This window comes from Hypanus sabinus, chromosome 7, assembly GCF_030144855.1.
Source record: "Hypanus sabinus isolate sHypSab1 chromosome 7, sHypSab1.hap1, whole genome shotgun sequence".
Taxonomy (NCBI): Eukaryota; Metazoa; Chordata; class Chondrichthyes; order Myliobatiformes; family Dasyatidae; genus Hypanus; species Hypanus sabinus.
The window spans coordinates 136220891-136243575 of record NC_082712.1 but is presented as its reverse complement, the minus strand read 5'-3'; the positions used below and the strand labels follow the sequence as shown (position 1 = coordinate 136243575).

Sequence of the window (22685 nt, the reverse complement as noted above, 5' to 3'; positions counted from 1 at the left end):
TGAGCCCAGGTGTAATCAATTTGTATTTATGATCAGTTAGTTAATGTTTTACTTGAGTCTGGATACTGTGGCTTATATTTCAAAGGAATTATATTAGCAACAGTGCTTGCTGTTCATTATGTTTGCAGTACTATCACGAGTAACTTGTAGTTCATCATGAAACTTCATTCTTCAGTAAGTGACTCTGCAATTGATTATTAATTAATGTGAATTGGACCCACGTGTTTCTGTATTCAATCATATTGAAGAATCATCAATAGAGTATAGAACCATGTCAGGATCAAAGTAAACAGAGGTAAAAGAAACAGTTGATATATTTGTGTGTGTGCGCATGTGTGTGCACTAGAGAGAGAGAGGAGGGAGGGTGGAAGAGGGAGATGGTGAAAGAGAGAGGGGGGGAAGGCAAAGCAAAACAAGTTTATTTGTTTTGGATGTAAGACATTACTTCCTGTACATCAGCTGATTGAGTGTTTTCAAAACAACAACTTCACACTCACTGCCAGCAACACTAATGAATTTATTATGGACTTCAAGAAGGGAAATCAGGAGAACGAACTCACACCAGTCCTCATTGAGAGATCAACAGTGGAAAGAGTGAGCAGTTTCAAGTTCATGGATGTGAACAACTTGGAGGAACTTTCCTGGGTGCAACATATTGATGCAATCACAAAGCAAGTTCACCAGCAGCTCTACTTCATTAGGACTTTGAGGACATTTGCTATATCACTGAACACTCTCAAATTTCCAGTGGTGTGCAGGGAAGAACATTCTGACCATTGCATCATGGTCAGAATGCTCTCCACTGCAGAAGACAGCACGAGGCAACAGAATTGTAGACTTAACCAGCTTCATTAGAAACACAATCTTCTGTACCATTGAACTTCAAGAGGTGGTGCCACAGGAAGGTAGCATCCAGCATTAATGATCCTGATTATCAGAGACATGTCCTCTCCTCACTACTAACATCAGTGAGGAGGTAGAGGAGACTGAAGACCCACACATAATTACTTAGGAACAATTTTTCCCCTCTGTCATTAGATTTCAGAAAGGTCCATGAACAGATGAACACAATCTCATTATTCCTTTTTTGTAAGCTAGTTATTTGTAATTCAGAGTTAATGCTGTGTATTAGTACTTTGCTGCTACCACAAAGCCATAGATTTCACATCATATAAGATGGTGATAATAAACCTATATTCTGAGGTGATCAATCTCAACAGATGAAAATTAGGTTTTTGGAGACTGTAAGGCTATGTGCTTGCAATTAGGAGTCATATTCTTTGAAAAATATCTTCCAGTTGTATATACCAACCTTAATATTTTTGCTTTGTGTTGAGTGAGTAGCAGAATGGTTTCTCCAAGTTAGAACCCTTGACTTGGGTAGGAACCTCTATTATGCCCAAGCAGATATCAGTTGTCCATCCTTGCCTTTTAAAATGACTCTAATGTTGTAGTTATCGGCAGCTGCGAGTTCTGTGCCAGCATAGTTCTGACAGTAGAAAACATACTGTACAATAATGATACCAGGCTGCTTAAAGTAATCTTCGGTATAAGTCTGAATTTATTTGGGGACTGCCAAATTGAATAATAATTATCTATCTTTATTTAAAGATGAAAATGATAATTCTGCTGCTATAAAGTTGTATACTCTAGGTGTTAAATGTTTTGCCAAACATTCTTGACCCTGTGCTGCCTTGTTCTGGATAAATCTAATTTACAAAATTGCAATCACTGTTGTTGAGGATTAATATTATTAACTCTTTCTGGGGGATATTTTGTTAAGAATTTTCCGAAGGCTTTCAAAACCGAAGTTCCCTAAATTGGTGAGGATTTAGATGATTTACTTACAGACCATGATCTTATAGATCAACTGGTGTAGTTATTCTGAAAAGATGTCAGTTCCATAATGTCAACAACTGTCTTTTAATCTGCACAAATCTCTGCAGTAGTGATAATGCTGGACTTCTTTAGAACACATGAAGGGTGATTAGGAATACTTAAATCAATATATTAATATAGATGAACCAAATGCTTATTTTGTAAATTAAAGAGATTATGTTATGGTCCCCTTTTAAAAATGGAATCAGAAGAGAAGTTGGAGTTGCAGGACTAGAAATTGGCTTATAATAGCATGGTTCTTGGTGCTAATATCATTTTTGGTTTCTGCAAAAAAAAATCAGCATTTGAAACATCTGTTTGTTTACCCCTAAAGACAAGTACAATGTCATGAACTGCTCAATTTTTGATGAATCTTTATTAATTTCACACATGGGCTGTCCCCAGCCCACCCTTGGGTGTGTTGGTTGTTAATGACAAATTTTACTGTATGTTTCAATATATACTTGACATATAAATTTGAATCCTCCACTACTTTGCTGAGCAAAAACAACAAATGAAGGGCACTAGCTCTTAGAGGTAACAGCATCTTCCCTCAGGTTGTGAGACAAATGAATACCCTGTCATCACCAAGGGCTCATCACTTGGACAGCGAGCTGTTTACTGTTTACCTGTGCCATACGTTTTGAATTACATTTTAATTACTTCATTTGTGGTAATATTTTGTTTTGTATTCTGTGGATGATTTATACTTTGTTGATGCACCTTGGTCTGGTTGTATTTATGTGTAGTCAGATGTCAATAGATTTGAACTTGATTCCCAATGACTGTGGTGGATGAGAAAGAAACTTCAACAGTGCGCACAGAGATACCTCATTCACCTAAGGGGAATCCTGCTCCATAACGTGTGTCTTGTCTTGCCTTGCCAATACTGCACTGGGCTATAAACATGCAGGAGCAGTGTGTGGTTAAGTGCCTTGCTCAAGCACACACTGCCTTGGCTGTGCTGTGAGGTGGCTATTGTGCACCAGGACAACAAAACATCAATGAGGAAGACCATGGAGTGTGGAAAACTCATAACACTGCTGAATAGACCAACAGCAGAATAATTTTTATGTCATTATAACCTGCTGTTTACACATGTAGATGGTGATCCTCTTAGGAAAATGTGTTTACTGCAGCTATCTTGAGATTCCGTTCAGTGAGATGTCGGGGAAGGAAAAGCTCTGCTGCTGTAGTTGGCTCCTCATGTCCTTGGTGTGAGGATTCATTCATTTATGTGTTATGGTCAGAACAAGTGGACCAGTGAAGCAGAATATTGATGATGTCCTCTTTGTTTCTGTGCTTGATTATCAGTCAACTACATTGGTAAGAATGACTGGAGTGGAGAGAGGGTCACTTAGCTTGCATTGGAGGCTCCTCTCCTAAAATCTCTCATGGCTGTGCCAACACTGCTCCTCCCTTGAATGGCTTACAGAGATTCAGCTTTAGATGCTGAGCAGGGAGGAAGTAAACTGGGAGTTAATAACTAAGGTCTCCATTATTGTTTAGAAAAAGTGTGGTGGCAGTAGAGTTGAGAATCATTGTAAACCTGATCTGATCAGGTAGACCAGCCCAGGTATAAGAGTCTATCTAAAGATGCCAGCACATGAGAACATAAGAATGGGCACAAATCTAGGTAATACAACCACTCAAGTCTGTTCTACCATTCCGTACAATCATTATTGATCTGATTTTTACCCCAGAACCGCTTTTGACTCCTAAGTGGTACCCCTGTTGTTTCGTTCTTTTAACATGTTTCACTATTGGAGTTGCATGAGGTGTCTCTGAGGGTTCGTACAGGTAGGGCTTCGCTGATAAGCATGTATTTTCTTCCTGCATGAGGTCTTTGGACCACCCTGACGAAGGCTGCAGTGCAGTAATATGATTAATCAGGGAATGACTTATCTCACCAGCTAAATGTTGTCAAACATGCTACCCTTTAGTTTAAGCATATTCTGTGAATTTTGGAAAGTAATTAAGCAGTCTTCAGTGAGTACTAAAGTTCCCAGTTAGTTTTCTCAATGTCAGTAGCATGTACATTTAAAAACAGCTCAAAAATAAAGCATTTAAATAATTTGTTGTGAATTAATATATAACACAAAGTATTACAGGAACTAAATTTAAATGAATACAGTACCTCCTTCAATTCTAAGTACTCAGTACTGTTAGTTTTCTTCATTCCAGAACAGTGGTTCCTGAACTTTTTTATGCAATGGACCATTAACTGAGGAGTTTGTGGACCTCAAATTGGTAACCCCTATTCAAGAATATGCCTGAAGCGCTTGCACTTATAATGGCATGTTTAGAATTAAAGAGTAATGAACTAGGTGAATGCATTCAACTAAGTGGAACTGTACTGTCAACACTAGTAAGAGTTGAGTTAACACTATAATTTTATTTCAGTAAAAGGTCATACATCAGTAAAACTCAACTGCTCAATTTCACCTGTACTTGCTTGTTACTAGTCTTGTGAAGCATGAAGATGAATGTTTTAAACCTGAAGAATGCCCTTGTCTGTGGAAAGGAAAGGAATATTTTCCTGGCGATGTAGTAAAATCACCTTGCTATATCTGGTGAGTGAGATCCATTAGTGTGTTCATTTGCCATTCCTTATATTAGAAATTCTCTGTGATAATTCCTTGTTGTTGCCACATGTCTTCTTCCTTGTCTGAATTCATAACTCTTTGATGCATGGCATGTGTGAACTTGACTTTGATAATGATATATTTTAAATGCAATAAAAATCCAATTTAGCATTACCTTCAAATAAAATGCACAAAAAATTGTAAAATACATTTGATAAGCAAATTTCAAATTTTGAGAATAGGAAAAGAAGGGATCTTGTGGTCTTAGCATAACCCTAACAAATCAGGCACATCATTAACTGATTCGATAACACAAGAAATAATTCTAAAATTAACACTGAATTTTATTGGAATGCTCCACAAAAGTTTATGCAGGAAATACAAGGCTGGTAATGTCCTCTTTTTCATTCTTAGTATCCTCTGCTTTCCATATTGTTCATGCAGATTCTCTTTTATATGTAAGAAATCTAACTTCTAAATGTAAGCACAGTATCTTGATGAATATATACCTAAAATCTGTGAACCGGTCACCAGGGTGTAAATAAAATAGAAAATCTAAAAAGTTATGATGAACCAAGAAATGTCAAAAGGTCAGCTTGGTCCTAAATAGCCTATTCCTTAATCTCAAACAAAGCTCCCTAATTCTAGGCTCTTCGGTCAGGGGAAACATCCATCTTGCATTGAGCTTGTCATGCCCTTTCATGATGTTCTAAGTGCAGATGAGGTCTCCACTCATTGTACTAAGCCGTAGAGAATACAGACCCAATCTATTTGATCGTTGCTCATAAGGAATGCTGCCATTACTGGAACCAGTCCAGTAAATATTTGCTGTACTACTTGAATGGGAAATGCTTCCTTTGTTAGGTAAGGAAACTAAAATTGTGTACAATTCTATGGGTATAATCTGATCAAGGTGCTATACTGTTGCACAGTGCTTTCTTACTCCAACCAAATTTCTCTTAATGGAAAATGTCCTCCATACGCTGAATCGAATGAAGTTTAACATTGTATGGAAATAAGGGAATACAATATTTAGTCCCTCAGCTAAATCATTGATATTATTGTGTATCTCTTCTTGAGAAAGATCTGTTTATTCTGAGTTTTTCTGTCCAATATCCAAATTTCTATCCACTCTAGTATATTTCTTTTGATATCAGTTCTCTGACCATGCTAATCAATTTCCACTTTGGATCATTATAGGCCCCCAATTAACTAAATATTTCTTTCTTTTCTATGTCCTCCTAAAAGGTTCTGATATCCATGAGTCCTTTATAAGTGCTTGAAAACACATGCTAGTCTTCAATAGCACCAGTAAATATCAGCTTACTTTTTCAAAGAATTTTTCCTGCAAAAGCAGCTTCATTTTTTAAAAAAAAATCTAATATATCACCGAGTACTCTTACAGCAGATGACAATGTGACAAGTGCACATAGTTAAGAGTTTTGTTCTAATATATAACATATGCAAATTTGTATAACGGTAAGGCTGCCCTGATCTGACAGCAGCAAAAAAATGATTATTCTTGATTAAGTATTGTTATTTCTGAATTAAGAAATATTTATTAATTCTAATTAAAAATTTATGTTGGTGATCAGAATCCATAGTGAAGACGCTTATAAGTGTCATCGCACATGAACTTCAATCTTGCATTTAGCAGCCTCGTGTACATGTTATGGAGAGATTCTAGATTTTAAAAGTAGTATTTTATTTCAAGCAGTGAAAAGTTGAATATGTTTTCCTTCATGGTAATGCATGTGTATGCTTACTGGCAAAATGTTCTTTAGTGTTTGCCAGAAGGGAACGTTCCAGTGCACATTCCATCCTTGTCCTTCAATGTGTACAGCATATGGGGACCGCCATTTCAAGACTTTTGATGGAGTCCATTATGATTTTATAAGCAGTTGCAAGGTTTACCTTGTTAAGGTGAGAGTTCTATTTAATGCAGTAACATTTCTTTAACAAGAGTATCAGTTTCGCGAGTTAATTACATAAGTAGTCTGAAGAACCCACCTGCTTCAAGTGAGCTTTAATTATACTGGTGCTTAAGAAGAATGTAGTAACCTGCCTCAATGACTATCATCCAGTAACTCTTACATCTGCAGTGATGAAGCATTTTGAGAGGATGGCGATGTAATATATCAACCCCTACCTGAGAAGCAACTTGGATCTGCTCCAATCTGCCTACAGGTTCAGCAGGTCCTCAGTAGATACTATTTCATTGGCTCTTCACTCAACCCTGGAACATCTGGACAGCAAAAGTGCATACATCAGGAAGCTCTTTATCAACTAAAGCTTGGCATTCAATACTATCATCCCCTCAAATCTAAGAAATAAGCTTCAAGACTTTGGTCTCAGTACCTCCTTAGACAATTGGATGCTCAACTTCCTCACTTGCAAACCTAGTCAGTCTGAATTGGTAACAACATCTCCACATGATCTCCGTCAGCATGGGTCTATTACAAGGTTGTGTGCAAAAACCCCTTGCCCTACACTTATGATTGTGAGGCTAAAAAGAGCTCCAACACCATATTTAAGTTGGCCAACAACACCATTGTCATAGGCTGAATCAAAGGTGGTGGTGAATCAGTACATAGGAGGGAGATTGAAAATCTGGCTGAGTTATGGCACAACAACAACAACATCTAACTTGATGTCAGAAAGATCAAGGAGCTGATTATTGACTTCAGGAGGAGGAAACCAGAGGTCCATGAGCCAGAAGGATCAGAGCTGGAGAGTTTCAGCAACTTTAACTTCCTCTGTGCTATCATTTCAGAGGACCCATCCTAGGACGGACTTCTATCAATGTGTCGTGGAGAGCATATTGACTGGATGCATCATAGACTAGTATGGAAACACAATAGTTATATAGGAACAGAATTAGGCCATTTGGCCCATCAAGTCTTCTCCACCACTTCATTATGATTGATTCACTTTTTCTCTCAGCCTCAGACTCCTGCCTTCCAGTATCTCTGAATGTGCTGACCAATCAAGAATATATCAAACTTTGCTTTAAATATAATTGGCCTCCACAGCTGCCGGTGACAAAGAATTCCACAGATTCACCACTCTCTGGCTAAAGAAATTCCTCCTAATCTCCATTCTAAAAGGATGCACCTTGATTCTGAGGCTGTGTCCTCTGGTCTTAGACACTCCCACCATAGGAAACATCTTCTCCTCATCCACTCTGTCAAAGCCTTTCACAATTGGATTGGTTTCAATTAATTTACCCATCATTCTTCTGAATTCTAATGAAGACCTGTCTACAGCCATCAAATGACAAACCATTCCATCCTGGAATCATTTTCGTGTACCTCCTTTGAACCCTCTCTAGTTTCAGCACATTCTTTCTAAGATAAGGGGCCCAAAACTGCTCCAATTGAGGCCTCACCAGTGCTTTATAAAGTCTCAACATTTCATCTTTGCTTGTATCTTCTAGTCCTCTTGAAATGAATGCTAACATTGCATTTGCCTTCCAATCCACAGACTCAACCTATAAATTAACCTGTAGGGAATCCTGCACAAGGACTCACAAGTCCTTTGCACCACAGATTTTTGGATTTTCTCTCCATTTAGAAAATAGTCCACCCTTTCATTTCTTCTACCGAAGTGCATGACCATACACTTCCTGACACTCTGTTCCATCTGCTACTTTTTTGCCCATTCTCCTCATCTGTCTAAGTCCTCCTGTAGTATCTCTACCTCCTCAAAACTATGATATTATGATCACTTTCTCCTAAGGGTTCTTTTACCTTAAGCTCTCTAATCAATTTTGGTTCATTGCACAACACCCAATCCAGAATAGCTGATCCCTTAGTGGGCTCAACTACAAATTCTTCTAAAAAGCCATCTCATAGCATTCTAGAAATTCCCTCTCTCGGAATCCAGCACCAACCTGATTTTCTTAATCTACCTGCATATTGAAATCCCCCATGACTGTTGTAACATTGCCCGATTGGCATGCTTTTTCTATCTCCCATTGTAATTTGTGACCGCATCCTTACTACAGTTTAGGGGTCTGTATATAACTCCCATCAGGGTCTTTTTACTCTTGCAATCCAGCTCTCTCCACAATGATTCAACACCTTCCGACCCTATGTCACCTCTTTCTAATGATCTGAATTCATTTTCTACCAATAGAACACCACCCCATCTGCCTTCTTAACTGCCCTTCCGATACAATGTGTCTCCTTAGACATTAAGCTCCTAGCTTTAATCTTCTTTCAGCCATAATTCAGTGAAGCCCACAACGTCATACCTGCCAATCTGTAACTGTGCTTCAAGTTCATCAACCTTATTTTGTATTCTGCGTGCATTCAAATATAATACCTTAAGTCCTGTATTCACTTGTTTCAATTTTGTCCACCTTTTATGTTGCAAGTCATCCTGTTGACGGCAATTTTGCCCTATCATCAGCCTCTCCTTGCTAGGGTCTCACTACACATTGGTCTGTTTGAAAACTCTCATCTTAAGCACTATCACTCCAGTTTCCATCCCCCTGCCAAATTTGTTTCAATCTTCCCAAACAACTCTAGCAAACCTGCTTGTAAGGATATTGGACCCCCTCGAGTTCAGATGTAACCCGTCCCTTTTGTACAGGTTATACCTTCCTCAGAAGCAATCCCAATGATCCATAAGTCTGAAGCCCTGTCCCCTACACCAGTTCCTCAGCCATGCATTCACCTACTGAATCATCCTACTCTTACCCTCACTGGCAAGTGGCACGGGCAACAATCTAGTGATTACTACCCTCGGGGTCCTGTCACTCAGCTTTCTACCTAGTTCTCTTAAAATCCCTCTTCAGGACCTCCTAGTTATGTCTTGGTGCCGATATGTACCAAGACTTTTGACTACTCACCCTCACTCTTGAGAATGCTATGGACCTGATCTGAGACAGGGAGGCAGCATACCATCCGGGTGTCTCTATTGCACCCTCAGAACCTCTTCTCGATTCCACTGACTATGAAATCAACACTGCAGTCCTCTTCTCCTCTCTGCTCTTCTGAGCCACAGCACCAGACTCAGTGCCAGAGGCCCAGTCACTGTGGCTCCCCCCACTCGATAGGTCATCCTCCTCAATGTTATCTAAAGTTATATACTTATTATTGAGGGGGACGGCTACAGATATACTCTGCACTGGGTGTCCATTTCCCTTCCTTCTCCTGACAGTCACCCACTTACCTGTCTCTTGTAATGTAGGGGCACCTACCTTCCTGTAGCTCTTGTTTATCACCTCCTCATTCTCTTGTATGAGCCAAAGGTCATCAAGCTGCAGCTCCAGTTTCTTAGCACTGTCTCTTAGAAGATGCAGCTTGGAGCACCTGGTGCAGATGTGTTTATCTGGGAGACTCAAGGTCTCCCAAACTTCCCACACCTCACACACAGTACAAAACAATGTCCCTGGAGCCATTCTAACTAAACTGCTATGCCCTGATAGATGAGGAATGAACAAATAAAAACAGAGAGAGAGAGTAGCTCTTCTTATGCACCCCTGATGTGGATTGCTCAGCTCAGAGAAAACTGGCATGAAGCTCTACTTTTTAAATTTTGACTGTGGACCTGACTGAAAGATTGCTCGTTTTCCAGTGCCTCTTGCTGACTGGTCTGTCCTCAACTCAGAAAAACTGCGTGAAACTCTGTCTTTAAAATCTTAAACACTGTCCTGATTAAAATGTAACTCGTTTTATGCACTCCTAACATGGATTGTCCAAAACCAAAGGCCTTGACAGAAAATCATGCATAGAATAGTGATATAACCTAGTCCATCATGGATAAAGCTCTTCCCACCATTGAGAACATCAACACAGTGTCATAAGGGGTCATGAGACTGGACCCAAATGCAGGGCGCAGGCACTGAAGTACTAGGGGTAGGATGGGAACAGCTGAACGATAGAACAAGATGAGGGGACCATGGTGTGCATGAGGGACGTCGCGTTCAAGGTGATCCTGGAGTTCAGAGGAGGATCCTGGAGTTCAGAGATGGTCTTGGGGTTCAGAGATGGTCATGAGGCTAGGCTAGAGGATGGGTCTTTGGGACTAGGAATGCTGGGAGGATAGCACCCTGGGCAGGGCCCAGATCTCCCAGGCAGGACACAGGGGCCTGGGCAGGTTGCGGGACACCTGGGCAGGTTGCAGGGCACAACCCATAGGAAGTGAGGAATCGGAAGGGGCACTGGGCAACGGCAGTCCAGCCTGGCTTACACAATGGAGGCAAGGAATAGGAAGGGGCAGAGTCCCCCACCGGGCAATGGCAGTCCGGCCTGGCTTGCCCAATGGAGGCAAGGAATAGGAAGGGGCAGAGTTCCCTGCTGGGCAACAGCAGTCCGGCCCGACTTACCTGACAGAGGCAAGGGAGAGGAAGGGACAGAGCCCTCTGCTGGGCAACGGCAGTCCAGCCCGACTTACCTGACAGAGGCAAGGGAGAGGAAGGGACAGAGCCCTCTGCTGGGCAACGGCAGTCCAGCCCGACTTACCTGACGGAGGCAAGGGAGAGGAAGGGACAGAACCCTCTGCTGGGCAACAGCAGTCTGGCCCGACTTACCTGACGGAGGCAAGGGAGAGGAAGGGACAGAACCCTCTGCTGGGCAACAGCAGTCTGGCCCGACTTACCTGACGGAGGCAAGGGAGAGGAAGGGACAGAACCCTCTGCTGGGCAACAGCAGTCTGGCCCGACTTACCTGACGGAGGCAAGGGAGAGGAAGGGACAGAACCCTCTGCTGGGCAACAGCAGTCTGGCCCGACTTACCTGACGGAGGCAAGGGAGAGGAAGGGACAGAACCCTCTGCTGGGCAACAGCAGTCCGGCCCGACTTACCTGACGGAGGCAAGGGAGAGGAAGGGACAGAACCCTCTGCTGGGCAACAGCAGTCTGGCCCGACTTACCTGATGGAGGCAAGGGAGAGGAAGGGACAGAACCCTCTGCTGGGCAACAGCAGTCTGGCCCGACTTACCTGATGGAGGCAAGGGAGAGGAAGGGACAGAACCCTCTGCTGGGCAACAGCAGTCTGGCCCGACTTACCTGATGGAAGCAAGGGAGAGGAAGGGACAGAACCCTCTGCTGGGCAACAGCAGTCTGGCCCAACTTACCTGATGGAGGCAAGGGAGAGGAAGGGACAGAACCCTCTGCTGGGCAACAGCAGTCTGGCCCAACTTACCTGATGGAGGCAAGGGAGAGGAAGGGACAGAACCCTCTGCTGGGCAACAGCAGTCTGGCCCGACTTACCTGACGGAGGCAAGGGAGCGGAAGGGAGCTCCATCCAGGGTGACCTCCAGACTCATTCACAGAACTTGTCTATAACAGTGGGTACTCCCAGCCAGGATGAACAGGACAACCCCCCAACTCCACTCAGTCCCAGAGCCCCCTATATACACCGCCAACCGATAGGCATCAGGTGCGCCTCCCTGAGCCCAAACAAGCCAAGATGATCCTCAGCTGTGACTATTTGAGCTCAAGGTGAACTGGTCAAAGGATCCGGAGTCTGCAGACCGGATCAAGTACCGGAATGCGGGCTCCGGACTGGACTGTAACACACGGAGCATCCATCATCAGTGACCCCCACCACTCAGGTCTTGCTTCCTTCCCTCTGCTGCCATCGGGACTCACGTCACCAGTTCAGAAAGAGTTATTAACCCCTCAAACATCTTGTTCCTGAACCAGTGGAAATAGCTTCACTCAACTTCACTTGCCCCATCACTGAACTGTTCCCAAAACCCATGGACTTGCTTTCAAGGACTCTTCATCTCATGTTCTCAATATTTATTGCTAATATATTATCATTATTTCTTTTGTTCTTTCTTTTCGTATTTGCACATTTTGTTGTCTTTTGCACACTGGTTGTCTGCCCTGTTGGTGGGGTCTATCATTGATTCTGTTATGGTTATTCCATTTAATGAATATGTCTGCAAGAAAATGAATCTCAGGGATGGACACGGTTCTCTGTTAGTAACATTTATTGTTTAATTTAAAAGTATGCATAAATCCATGCATCAACACTTTACAATATTTGGGCACTAATTTACAGACTATGACAGTACTGTATGATTCATTCATGTTCTGGGGAGAAGTTGTGAAGGTATCCTCATTTGCTTGTTGGCCTCAGCTCTTTGAGTTCTTTCCTAGGTCTCCTGCAGTTTCTGGTTGAATCCTCTTTATATTTTCATTCGATGCCCTATCTGTGATAGTAATTTATGGCAGGGAAATATGTCCAGTCAATGTTTTGCACAAATTCTATATTAAACCACATTCTCAGCCCAAATGTTGACAGTTTATTCATTTGCCCAGATTCTTCCAGACCTGCTGAGTTTCAAAACACTTCAAAACTGTAAAAATGCAGGAATTAACATTTTTTGTTGTGTTTTAGATAACAGTGGATATGGAAGCACTTGTGGAGAGAAAAAAAGCTATTTAACATTTTAGTTCAAATATGCTCCCATGAAACTTACTGTGTTATATCAGCATTTCTTGGGTTTATTTTAAACTTCAAGCATTTGCTGTATTTCTTTTGTGTATAATTAGTAATATATAATTTTTTGAGTTTTCTAGGATGTACTGTACTAGAAAATCAGAGCATTCTGCCATCATTAGAGTAGCTCATTCTTTGAGCAAAACCAAAAACAGCAAACAGAAACATTTTTGCATGAATTGCAAACTAATTCATGATATCTGACAGGCATTTCTAACTACATGTATTAACAAATATTTTTACTTCTGTCAGAGTATTGGGAGTTTAAACCTGTCTATCACTGCTGAAAATATTGATTGTTATGGGAGTGGCGCCATTTGTAGGAAAACCCTGTCTATCTTTGTTGGAAATACTTTATTGGTACTTGAAGATGATAGTGGGAACCTGGTAAGTTGCAATCAAACCTATCAGTTATTCAGACTACTTCATTCATTGCATTTTATGATTAGCAAAGATATTCCATTAGTCTGTAATTGCCATAATCTTAAACGCTATATTTGATTAAGGTAATCATAATATAAAATTATTGAAGCTTTTAAAATAGAACATGCTGGAAACACAGCAGGTTATGTAACATCTGTGGTTGAAAACCTTTCATGGAAAGTGGGAAAGAAAACAAGTTGTTTTAGGGTGGGAAAAGGATGGGCAGGACAGAGGGACAGAGGGACAGAGGCACTGACATTGTGAAGCAAAGGTTGCCATGGGAATAACAAGTGAAAAGGATAATCTGGTTAATGGGTTACTAAGGACAGTTAGAGTGAGTAGGGATAGTGGAACATTGAAAATTATGAAATGCAGAGTGGGAGTGGAGGAAGCTTAAGATCTCACTGGTAGACTGAGTGCAGGTGTTATGCAAAACAGTCACCAATCCAATAAGTAGGAAACAATATTGTCAACACCGAAGTGCAAGGACTAGATGGTGGGGAAAGGGAGAAGGATGTATATTCTGCAATGTACAGGAAGGTGCTGTAAGAAGGGGAATGGTGTTAGAGATGCAAGGGCAGAATGGGAGGGTCCAAAGAAACCAGTCACTTTGAAACAGCGAAAGAAGACAAAACGTTCCCTGTGATGAACTTCAAAATTGCATTTTATCAAATAAGTATATATAGTGCTAAATTTTTATTAATGTATCTAGTAACCTCCAATTGCCTAGTACCTCATTGGTTGTTTCTCTACTGGAGCTTAGTCTTATCTGTATTAAACTATCCAATCCTGTATTCATCTTCTCAGAGTCCTTCCAGCACCTTGGACACAAAACAGATAATACACATATGGAAGGCAGGTATTTTTATCATGATACATTTCCCCGCTGAAGATATTTCCATACTATGGGATCAAAAGACATCAACACACATCCAGGTTGGACCTATGTGGCAGGTATGCCCTATTATTTGCAATATTTTACTTTTAGCTTCCTATTGAGGAAATTATGTATTCTATATGACTTAGTTAATACCTTAGTAGCAATTATTTGTGTATTATTTATATTTGTTCACTGCAGAACAATTAATAAAATTGATACATATATATTATTGTATAAAATTATTTGTCTCCTCTTACTCAGGGTAACCTTTCTGGTTTGTGTGGCAATTTTGATATGAAAACAGTCAATGAAATGTTGACTCCGGATTTCATGGAAGCACCAAATCCACAAGAGTTTGGGAATAGCTGGACAACTATGGAGGTACATAAACACTAGATAAATTAAACAGCTGGCTTGATTGTGGTAAATGCATATCTTTGAATCCTGAGTAAGACTTAGGAGTAACCTGGCTGAGATTGATGTCTCCAATTATTGAATAATCAAATGACATTTATCTTACATGTATTGGTGAGCCAAAGACTATAAAGTAAAATACAGGGGTATTGCGACCAACTGAAAAATGTTAAAGGAAGATTGTCCAGAAGTTCATTATTTTTTGTAAAGCTTTAACTTACCTTCCTACTTTGAGTACAAAAATGACAATGTATAACATCTCACTCATTGTACAAATGAAACAGCAATAGGACAATCATACATATAAGAATCAGGTTTAATATCACTGGCATATGCCATGAAATTTGGTGTTTTGTGGCAGCAGTACATTGCAATAATTGCATCAATTATCAATAATTGCACTGTAAATTGTGTGTGCTGGCTTTAACAATTCATGGTGTGCTTTCAAATTAAGTCCACAAAAATAACTACTGTGTGGGAATAGATGATGTGAATAAACTCTCTTTAGGATCAAAATTATGATCCAAATTTGAGTTTATTTACAGATACATATTTATTTTGATCTAAATAGTTTAATAAAACTAAAAAGTTAAAAGAGTTTCTTGCACAATGTCTGAAAATGACTGTGATATTTTTGAAACAAACAATTTTGAGGAGCTTGATAGGGTGGATATGCGAAGACCTTTCCTCTAGCACTGCACATCCCCGTTTAAAGGCCCACTTAACGCCGAGATGACAGTTTTTGTCTCTGAGGGTTGTGGATCTTACTACTTCCAGCAGACGCAATATGGAGTCAAAATCACATCAGCTTAATAAGTGGTGAAGCAGATTTAAGGCATTGAACAATCCATTGGTATTGATTTATTATTATCACATGCATCAGGATACAGTGAAATGCTTGTCTTTGCACACTGTTCATACATATCAAATTATCACACAGCGTTGAGGTAGAACAAGATAAAATAATAATAGTGCAAAATAAAGTGTAAAAGCTACACAGAAAGGCAGTGCAAGGTCAAAACAAAGTAGATTGTGAAGTCAGGAGTCCTCTTTATTGTTGAGGAGATCTAATTGAGAGTCTGTCCTTGAGCTTGGAGGTATATGCTTTCAGGCTTTCGCATCTCCTCCCAGGTGAGACAGGGGAGAAGGGAGAGTGTCTGGAGCTGGTTGGATCTTCGATCATGCTGGCTGCTTTGTAACGGCAGTGAGAAATACAGACAGGAGTCCGTAGAGGGGGAGGCTGGTTTCTGTGATGTGCTGAGCAGTGCCCACAACTCTCTGCACTTTTTTTGGGGTCACATGCAGAACTGTTGTCATACCAAAACAATTAAGCATCCAGATAGAATGCTTCCTATGATACATTGAAAAAAACTAGGTATGGGGACTTAGCTCCTTCCAATTTATAGGTGTGCTCTTGCATGATACTACTGACTGTGTTGGGACAGTTACCATTCTTTCAATCCCTGCTCTGTTTTCTTTCCCTGACATACTCACATTTGTTGGTACAAACATTCTATTGTAAATAAACAGCATTCAGCTTCAGAAGCAATATGAATAAATCAATCTTTGTCAGTTTTGTATACTCAGTGGCCACTTTATTAGTTATGCTTGTATACCTGCTTATTAATGCAAATATATAAGCAGCAAATGATGTGGCAGCAAACATCATCAAGAGGCTCGTTTGTTGTTTCAACCATATGATCTAGGTGAGTTTGACAGTGGAAAGGTTGTGGTCCCAGACAGGGTGGTTTGAGTATCTCAGAAACTGCTGATTCTCTAGGATTTTCATGCACAGCAGTCTTTATAGTTTACAGAGAATGCTGTGAAAAAGCAAAAAAAAAAAATCCAGTGGTCGAAAATGCCTTATCAATGAGAGATGTCAGAGAAGAATGGCCTAACAGGTTCACGCTGACAAGAAGGTGACGCTCACTCAAGTAATCACATGTTACAACAGTGCTGTGCAGAAGAGCATCTTGAATGCACAGCACATTGAATCTTGAAGTGGATGGGTACAGCAGCAGAAGCCCATGAACATACACTCAGTGACCACTTTATTAGGTTCCGGATCTGATTGTATTTTGGTAAAAAGATCATTCATGTCTTATTTTTTTTATTTTTTATTCTTTTGACTTGTATACTTTTCTAATTCAAGTATAACTATGCATTGATCCTTGGCCCTCTGCTTTCTCTCACCCTTCAGACAAGTCATCTGTTTCCTTTCATTGCATTAATCACACAAATGATATTCTGACTTATTTCTCAGTAAGTTCCCTTGTCCTTGGTTGTTCAGATTGCCATACCTGAACTTAACAAATCTTCTGTAGTTGAACACAGGGCCATTTTTAAGACATTAAAAGTAACATTTTTATATGTGTCATGTACCATTCAGCTATGTCTTCTAATATATGGTAACAAACTTCAACAAGTTCAGGGTGAATCAAATTATAAGTGCATTTACTACTTGCAAGGGAAGGTCGACCTCCATAATTAAGTTGCTAGGTAGCTTCGATCTTACAGCTCAGAGCAAATCATTTTCATACTTTTACAAAGAGACCAGTAATTCATCAAGTTCACGTCTGAGGTTGTACCATCCCATAATGGCATTCCTCCCTTATCTGCATCTATGGCATCAGTCCATTAATCTTTTGAGGCTTCTTCCCCTCATGACAGCTGTGTCCTATTTCTCTCTGTTATCATAAACACACACACACACTTCTTTTAAGCCTCCAACCAAGCCTCATCCATTCTGCATAAGTACAGAAATCAATGTAATTTCAGACAATCATATAATGATACAGTCTCAGAACTTTAGTTCAGCAAAGTTCCCTTTTCCCAGTTTGCAGCAACAGGTACCGATTTTCAATATCCTCTCCTTCTTAGTCCTGCTATAGTACCCCAAATCATAGAAGAATAATAGCTGTTATTATGATACCATTGATTATACTATAATATAGGATAGTCGCCCACCATCCTCCCAACATCCAAAATGGCCTCCATTCACTTCTTGAAGTATTATAATTAGGAAACTGATCTCCCACTTTACCCCACCCTGTTACTTGTAAAAATGCGATACCCTTCTCTCAATTCCACCATCTCCGTCGCATCTGCTCTCAGAATGAGGCTTTTCATTCCAGGACAAAGGAGATGTTTTCCTTTCTAAAAGAAAGGGGTTTCCCTTCCTCCACTGTCAACTCTGCCCTCAAACATATCTCTCCCATTTCACGCACATCTGCTCTCACCCCATCCTCCTGCCACCCCACTAGGGATAGGTTTCCTCTTGTCCTCTCCTACCACCCCACCAGCCTCTGCGTCCAACATATAATTCTCCGTAACTTACGCATTCTACAATGGGATCCCAACACCAAGCATATCTTTCCTTCCCCCCCCCCCATCTTCCTGCTTTCCACTGAGATCGCTCCCTACACGATTCCCTTGTCCATTCGTACCCCCCATCCCTTCCCACTGATTTCCCTCCAGGCACTGAACCTTGTAAGCGGAGCAAGTGCTACACCTGCCCTTACACTTCCTCCCTCACCAGCATACAGGGCCCCAGACAGACACTTCGCCTGTGAGTCGGCTGGTGTGGTATACTGCGTCCAGTGCTCCCAGTGCGGCTTTCTATATGTTGGTGAGACCCAACGCAGACTGGGAGACTGTTTCACTGAACACCTATGCCCTGTCCACCAGAGGAAGCAGGATCTCCCAGAGGCCCCACATTTTAATTCCACGTCCCATTCCCATTCTGATATGTCTATCCATGGCTTCCTCTACTGTCAAGATGAAGCCACACTCAGGTTGGAGGAACAACACCTTATATACCGGCCAGGTAGCCTCCAACCTGATGGCATGAACATTGACTTCTCTAACTTCCGTTAATGCTGCTCCTCCCCTTCTTACCCCAACCCTAATATTAAATTTGTTTATTTATTTTTCTTTCACTCTTTCCCTCTCACAATAACTCTTTGCCTGTTCTCCATCTTCCTCTGGTGCTCCCCTCCTTTTTTCCTTCCAAGTCCTCCCGTCCCATGATCATCCCCCTCTCCAGCCTTGTTTTCCTTTTGTCAATCAACTTTCCAGCTCTTAGCTTCATCCCTCCCCCTCCAGTCTTCTCCTATCATTTTGCATTTCCCCTCCTACTTTCAAATCTCTTACTGTCTTTCCTTTCAGTTAGTCCTGACGAAGGGTCTCAGTCCGAAACGTCGACAGCGCTTCTCCTTATAGACGCTGCCTGGCCTGCTGCGTTTTGTGTGTGTTGCTTGAATTTCCAGCATCTGCAAATTTTCTCGTGTTCCCACTTTATTAACCTTTTTTGGTGGCCTCTCAGATAAGATCTGCCATGTGAGTTACGTTTTCTGATTCATCTTGTATGTAAGTACAACATTCTTATCCAATCAGGACACATGTCTCAGATAAAACAAAGTCCATAATCCATTTGGTTTTTCGATGGGACCATCACCAATTTTGCTGTGAAGTTAGATATTATTTTCATTTGCTAATGTTTCCAGTGCTGATGCCATGTTAATCAGTTCCTGGACTACTCTACCGCTTGCATAAACAAGCGTTACCTTTCCCAGGGACAACGCCAAGTCCTTTTACTCTGGGGTTAGGATTGTCATGCGGAGGTACATACAGGGAGCATGTACCATGCTCTAAAAAACTTGTTTCCAAATTTATATACCCATCTTCCCCTAGTAATAGTCTGGCTGTACCCATAAGAGGAGAAAGGAGCTCTATGTTTCTGAGTCCCATCATTTTACCAGAAACCAAACATATCCAGCACCATGGGCTTGGACCAATTAAAGTAACAATTCAACTCTGTTTCATTAAAGGGCACGGGTAAAAAGGAGATACCCATTCCGACATGTGCCAGGACAGTCACAAACAAACAGTAGCTTGAGACATTGTTCCTGTTTTCATATTCGTAAGCCATTCATAAGAAAGTGTTCGTGGCAGATAAATCAGTCAGAGAAAGGACAAGAGCTAATCCAACCACTGTTACTAGGATTCTCAGTGCTTTTATTTTTTGAATGTTGTTACACTGAGGCATTTCCATGACGGCTTTTCTCTTACCTTGTTGGCTCTATTGATGACCAGAAATACCTGAAATGGTTACTCGAATTAAGATTCCAAACATTTCTTCTTTTTTCAAATGTCTGCACCACCATGTTGTTTCCAGGCTCGATGTTGTGGCAGTTAGTGTCTGCTGCTGGTTGCTGGGATTCCTTTACCTGTTGATGACATTTGGTAATGGCTTTTTTAGGGCAATACAATACTTCAGAACACTCTCAACCAAGTTATGTACATCCATCTACTTAACTCCCAGTGGCGCATCTGATGGCGTATGCAAAGGCTGTCCCATTATGACTTATGTTTGGACAGGCCTATGGTTCTATCAGCAGTGGCTCAAATATTTATCAGTGTGTTATTATGTGTGTACATAATAAAGAACTTCCGTTCCCAGTGGGCAGTTCACCTGGAAATGATGTCAACAGAGACACAAGAGAGTGTAGCTACTGGAATAATTTGCTGGAGGAATTCAAAGTCAGGCAGCATTGGTGGGAGAAAATAAGACAAGTTTTCAATCCTGATGCAGGATTTTGACCCCAAATATCAACAGTTCCTTTCCTTCCACAGAGGCTGCTTGACACATTAAGTTTTTCAGTAGATTGTTACTTTTAAGTAAAGATCTCTTGGTATCCATGAAGATCTGAAGATTTTCAGATGAATATCCTTTTAAAAGTGCACTTAGTTAGCCAGAAAATTGTAGTTCTGAGGAAAGATTAGCTAAACTGGGATTGTTTGCCTTAGAGTAGAGGTGGCTTAAGGAAACATACCTGAGGTGTATGAAATAATGTGAGGTTTAGATGCAGGCAATGGGAAGGTTCTGTTTCTCTTAGCAGAGCAGTCAGATACCTCTGGATTAATGGTTTTTGTTAGAAGATTTAGAAGAGACATGAGGGTTCTTCGTCACCAACAGAAGGGAATCTGCCTTCAAAAGGCAGCAGAAGCAGAAGCACAATTCTCATTTAAAGCTATTCGGATATGTACTTGACAAACCATAACCTGTACAACTATGGATTTTGGAAGATGCAACACAGACCTGTTGAGCTGAATATCTCTATTCTAAGTCATACTTAATAATACCATGATTCGAGGAGGCCAGTTTTGCTGGTATTGGCCACCTTCCAAATGGCTCCATTTATTTTCACTTGATATTAATGTCTCACCTGTGTCATGTGCAATTTGGAGCTAGGATAGGGGAATAGGCAGACGGGGGAAATGGCTGGTGAAATACTGTAGGTTGGGGGATAACTGTGTATCCTTTCGAGATCCTTGTATATTATGACAAGAGAATTGTGAGCTGAAATGTGGGGTTAGATGACAGGTACAATTTTGAGGCTCCTTCTGTCTGATTTAAACTGAACATGGAGAGTTGGAAATTGTTTCAGAACATTTTTAACATTAAAGTACTTTCATGCTCTGAAACTTGACAACCAGTTTTGCTCAGTACAGTATATTGCAGCATATTTTCTATGACACTATATTTGAACTATTTATTTGAATGTATACCTTATTAATCCTCATATCAGTGACTTAATCCTTCTTAGTGTGCAAGTAGCCCTGACATCCGTAATCCATGTAACATGAACCCACTCCGTGAGCCATTTGCGAAAAAGGAATGTGGAATTTTGTTGTGTGAGGTGTTCCAGCCCTGCCATCCAGTGGTGAGTTTTTAACTATTCCAGATCTTGAATAACGATTGCTAGAATAGAGCAGTTACAGTCCTTGATCCATTGATGCTTTTCTCCTGTGTCTGTTGTTTCTCCTTGGTTTACTCACTCCAAGAAAACAGGAGGAAGTAGCATGAGTTTCTCATTCTTACTGGAAGGAATGGACTATGATATTTCATTCCTTATGTCAAGCAATTTGATGATTTCCCTAGATATATCTCCTAACTGATCAATTTCACCTGACAACATTTACTTGATGTTGATGTTAGGAAACATCGAAAAGTGGATATGGTTATGAACCTGAGCCTTTACCAGCGTTTTGTTCAGTACTGCAGGACTGTTACAAATATGTCCCGTGTTATTGCTGTGTCTTGGGAAATGAGAAATGCCAATTCTGAGCTTTGGCATAGGAATCAAATTCCCATGTTTTTTTTGTGCAGTGTGCTAGCAAATGATTTATGGGTTATGCAAAAAAAAGTACAAAGTTGGAATTCAAGAAGGTGACTCAAAGTGACAAATTGAATTAAACAGCATATGAGATTGATCTGTGAGCAGCAAAATGTAATAAAGGTTAATCTACCCATCTAACTAGTAGAATAAAACCCAAGGGAAGTTGTGATTATACTGTTTTTGGTCAGACCTGGAAAACAGTTCAGATGTGATTACCAAAAGCAATGAAGAAGATATTTGGTGTATAACTGAATTTCCTGTCAGGTTTGACAGACTTGGAGCTAACAATTCTATCACAGTGTGCCAGGGTTTTGTGCTTCATACAGATGATTTTGATATTAACGTGAAAGTTGGTAGTTCTGTACAGCAATTGCAATTCTAGTCGGAACATCTGTGTCTCCAATACACCGCACACGCAGTATGCGAATGACATTGATTCATGGGCATTGCCCTGCTAGACAACATTCCTGCCACCTCTGCTACAGTCGTAATGCACCTGGCTGATTAATAAACAACATGGGAAACTTCCAGGGAACCAGAATTGAACAGCATTCTCACTCACAACGGACGTACTATTTAAAGGGTGATCAGTTCCTGTAGTGCTGCTGAGTCAGTCATAGTTCATTCTGGTGTTGTTCAACATGGTAAAACAATATCTGATGAGGACATGAACATGGTAAATCAATATCTGATGAGGACAGAAGCTGTTTCTCCATTATTAAACCTCTTTGAAGGTGCTTCATTGAAGGTATCGCAGCATTTGCTATTGTGGGAACCATTGGACAGTGGCTGAAGGCAAGGCAGAAATGCAAGATAACCTCGAGAGGAAAGGGGAAGGAAGGCTCATTCCTGAAGTCAGTCTAGAT

At 40.8% G+C, this 22685-nt stretch overlaps 1 protein-coding gene across 1 annotated transcript in view; it reads left to right on the top strand.

The window, feature by feature from the left end:
- otog (otogelin) overlaps positions 1 to 22685 on the top strand; it is a 234389-nt gene that overhangs the window by 100313 nt on the left and 111391 nt on the right. Inside the window, 6 exon segments of the mRNA XM_059973944.1 lie at positions 4344 to 4451; positions 6248 to 6386; positions 13174 to 13308; positions 14152 to 14298; positions 14486 to 14605; positions 21247 to 21363. Of these exon segments, the coding sequence (XP_059829927.1) occupies positions 4344 to 4451; positions 6248 to 6386; positions 13174 to 13308; positions 14152 to 14298; positions 14486 to 14605; positions 21247 to 21363 (766 nt within the window).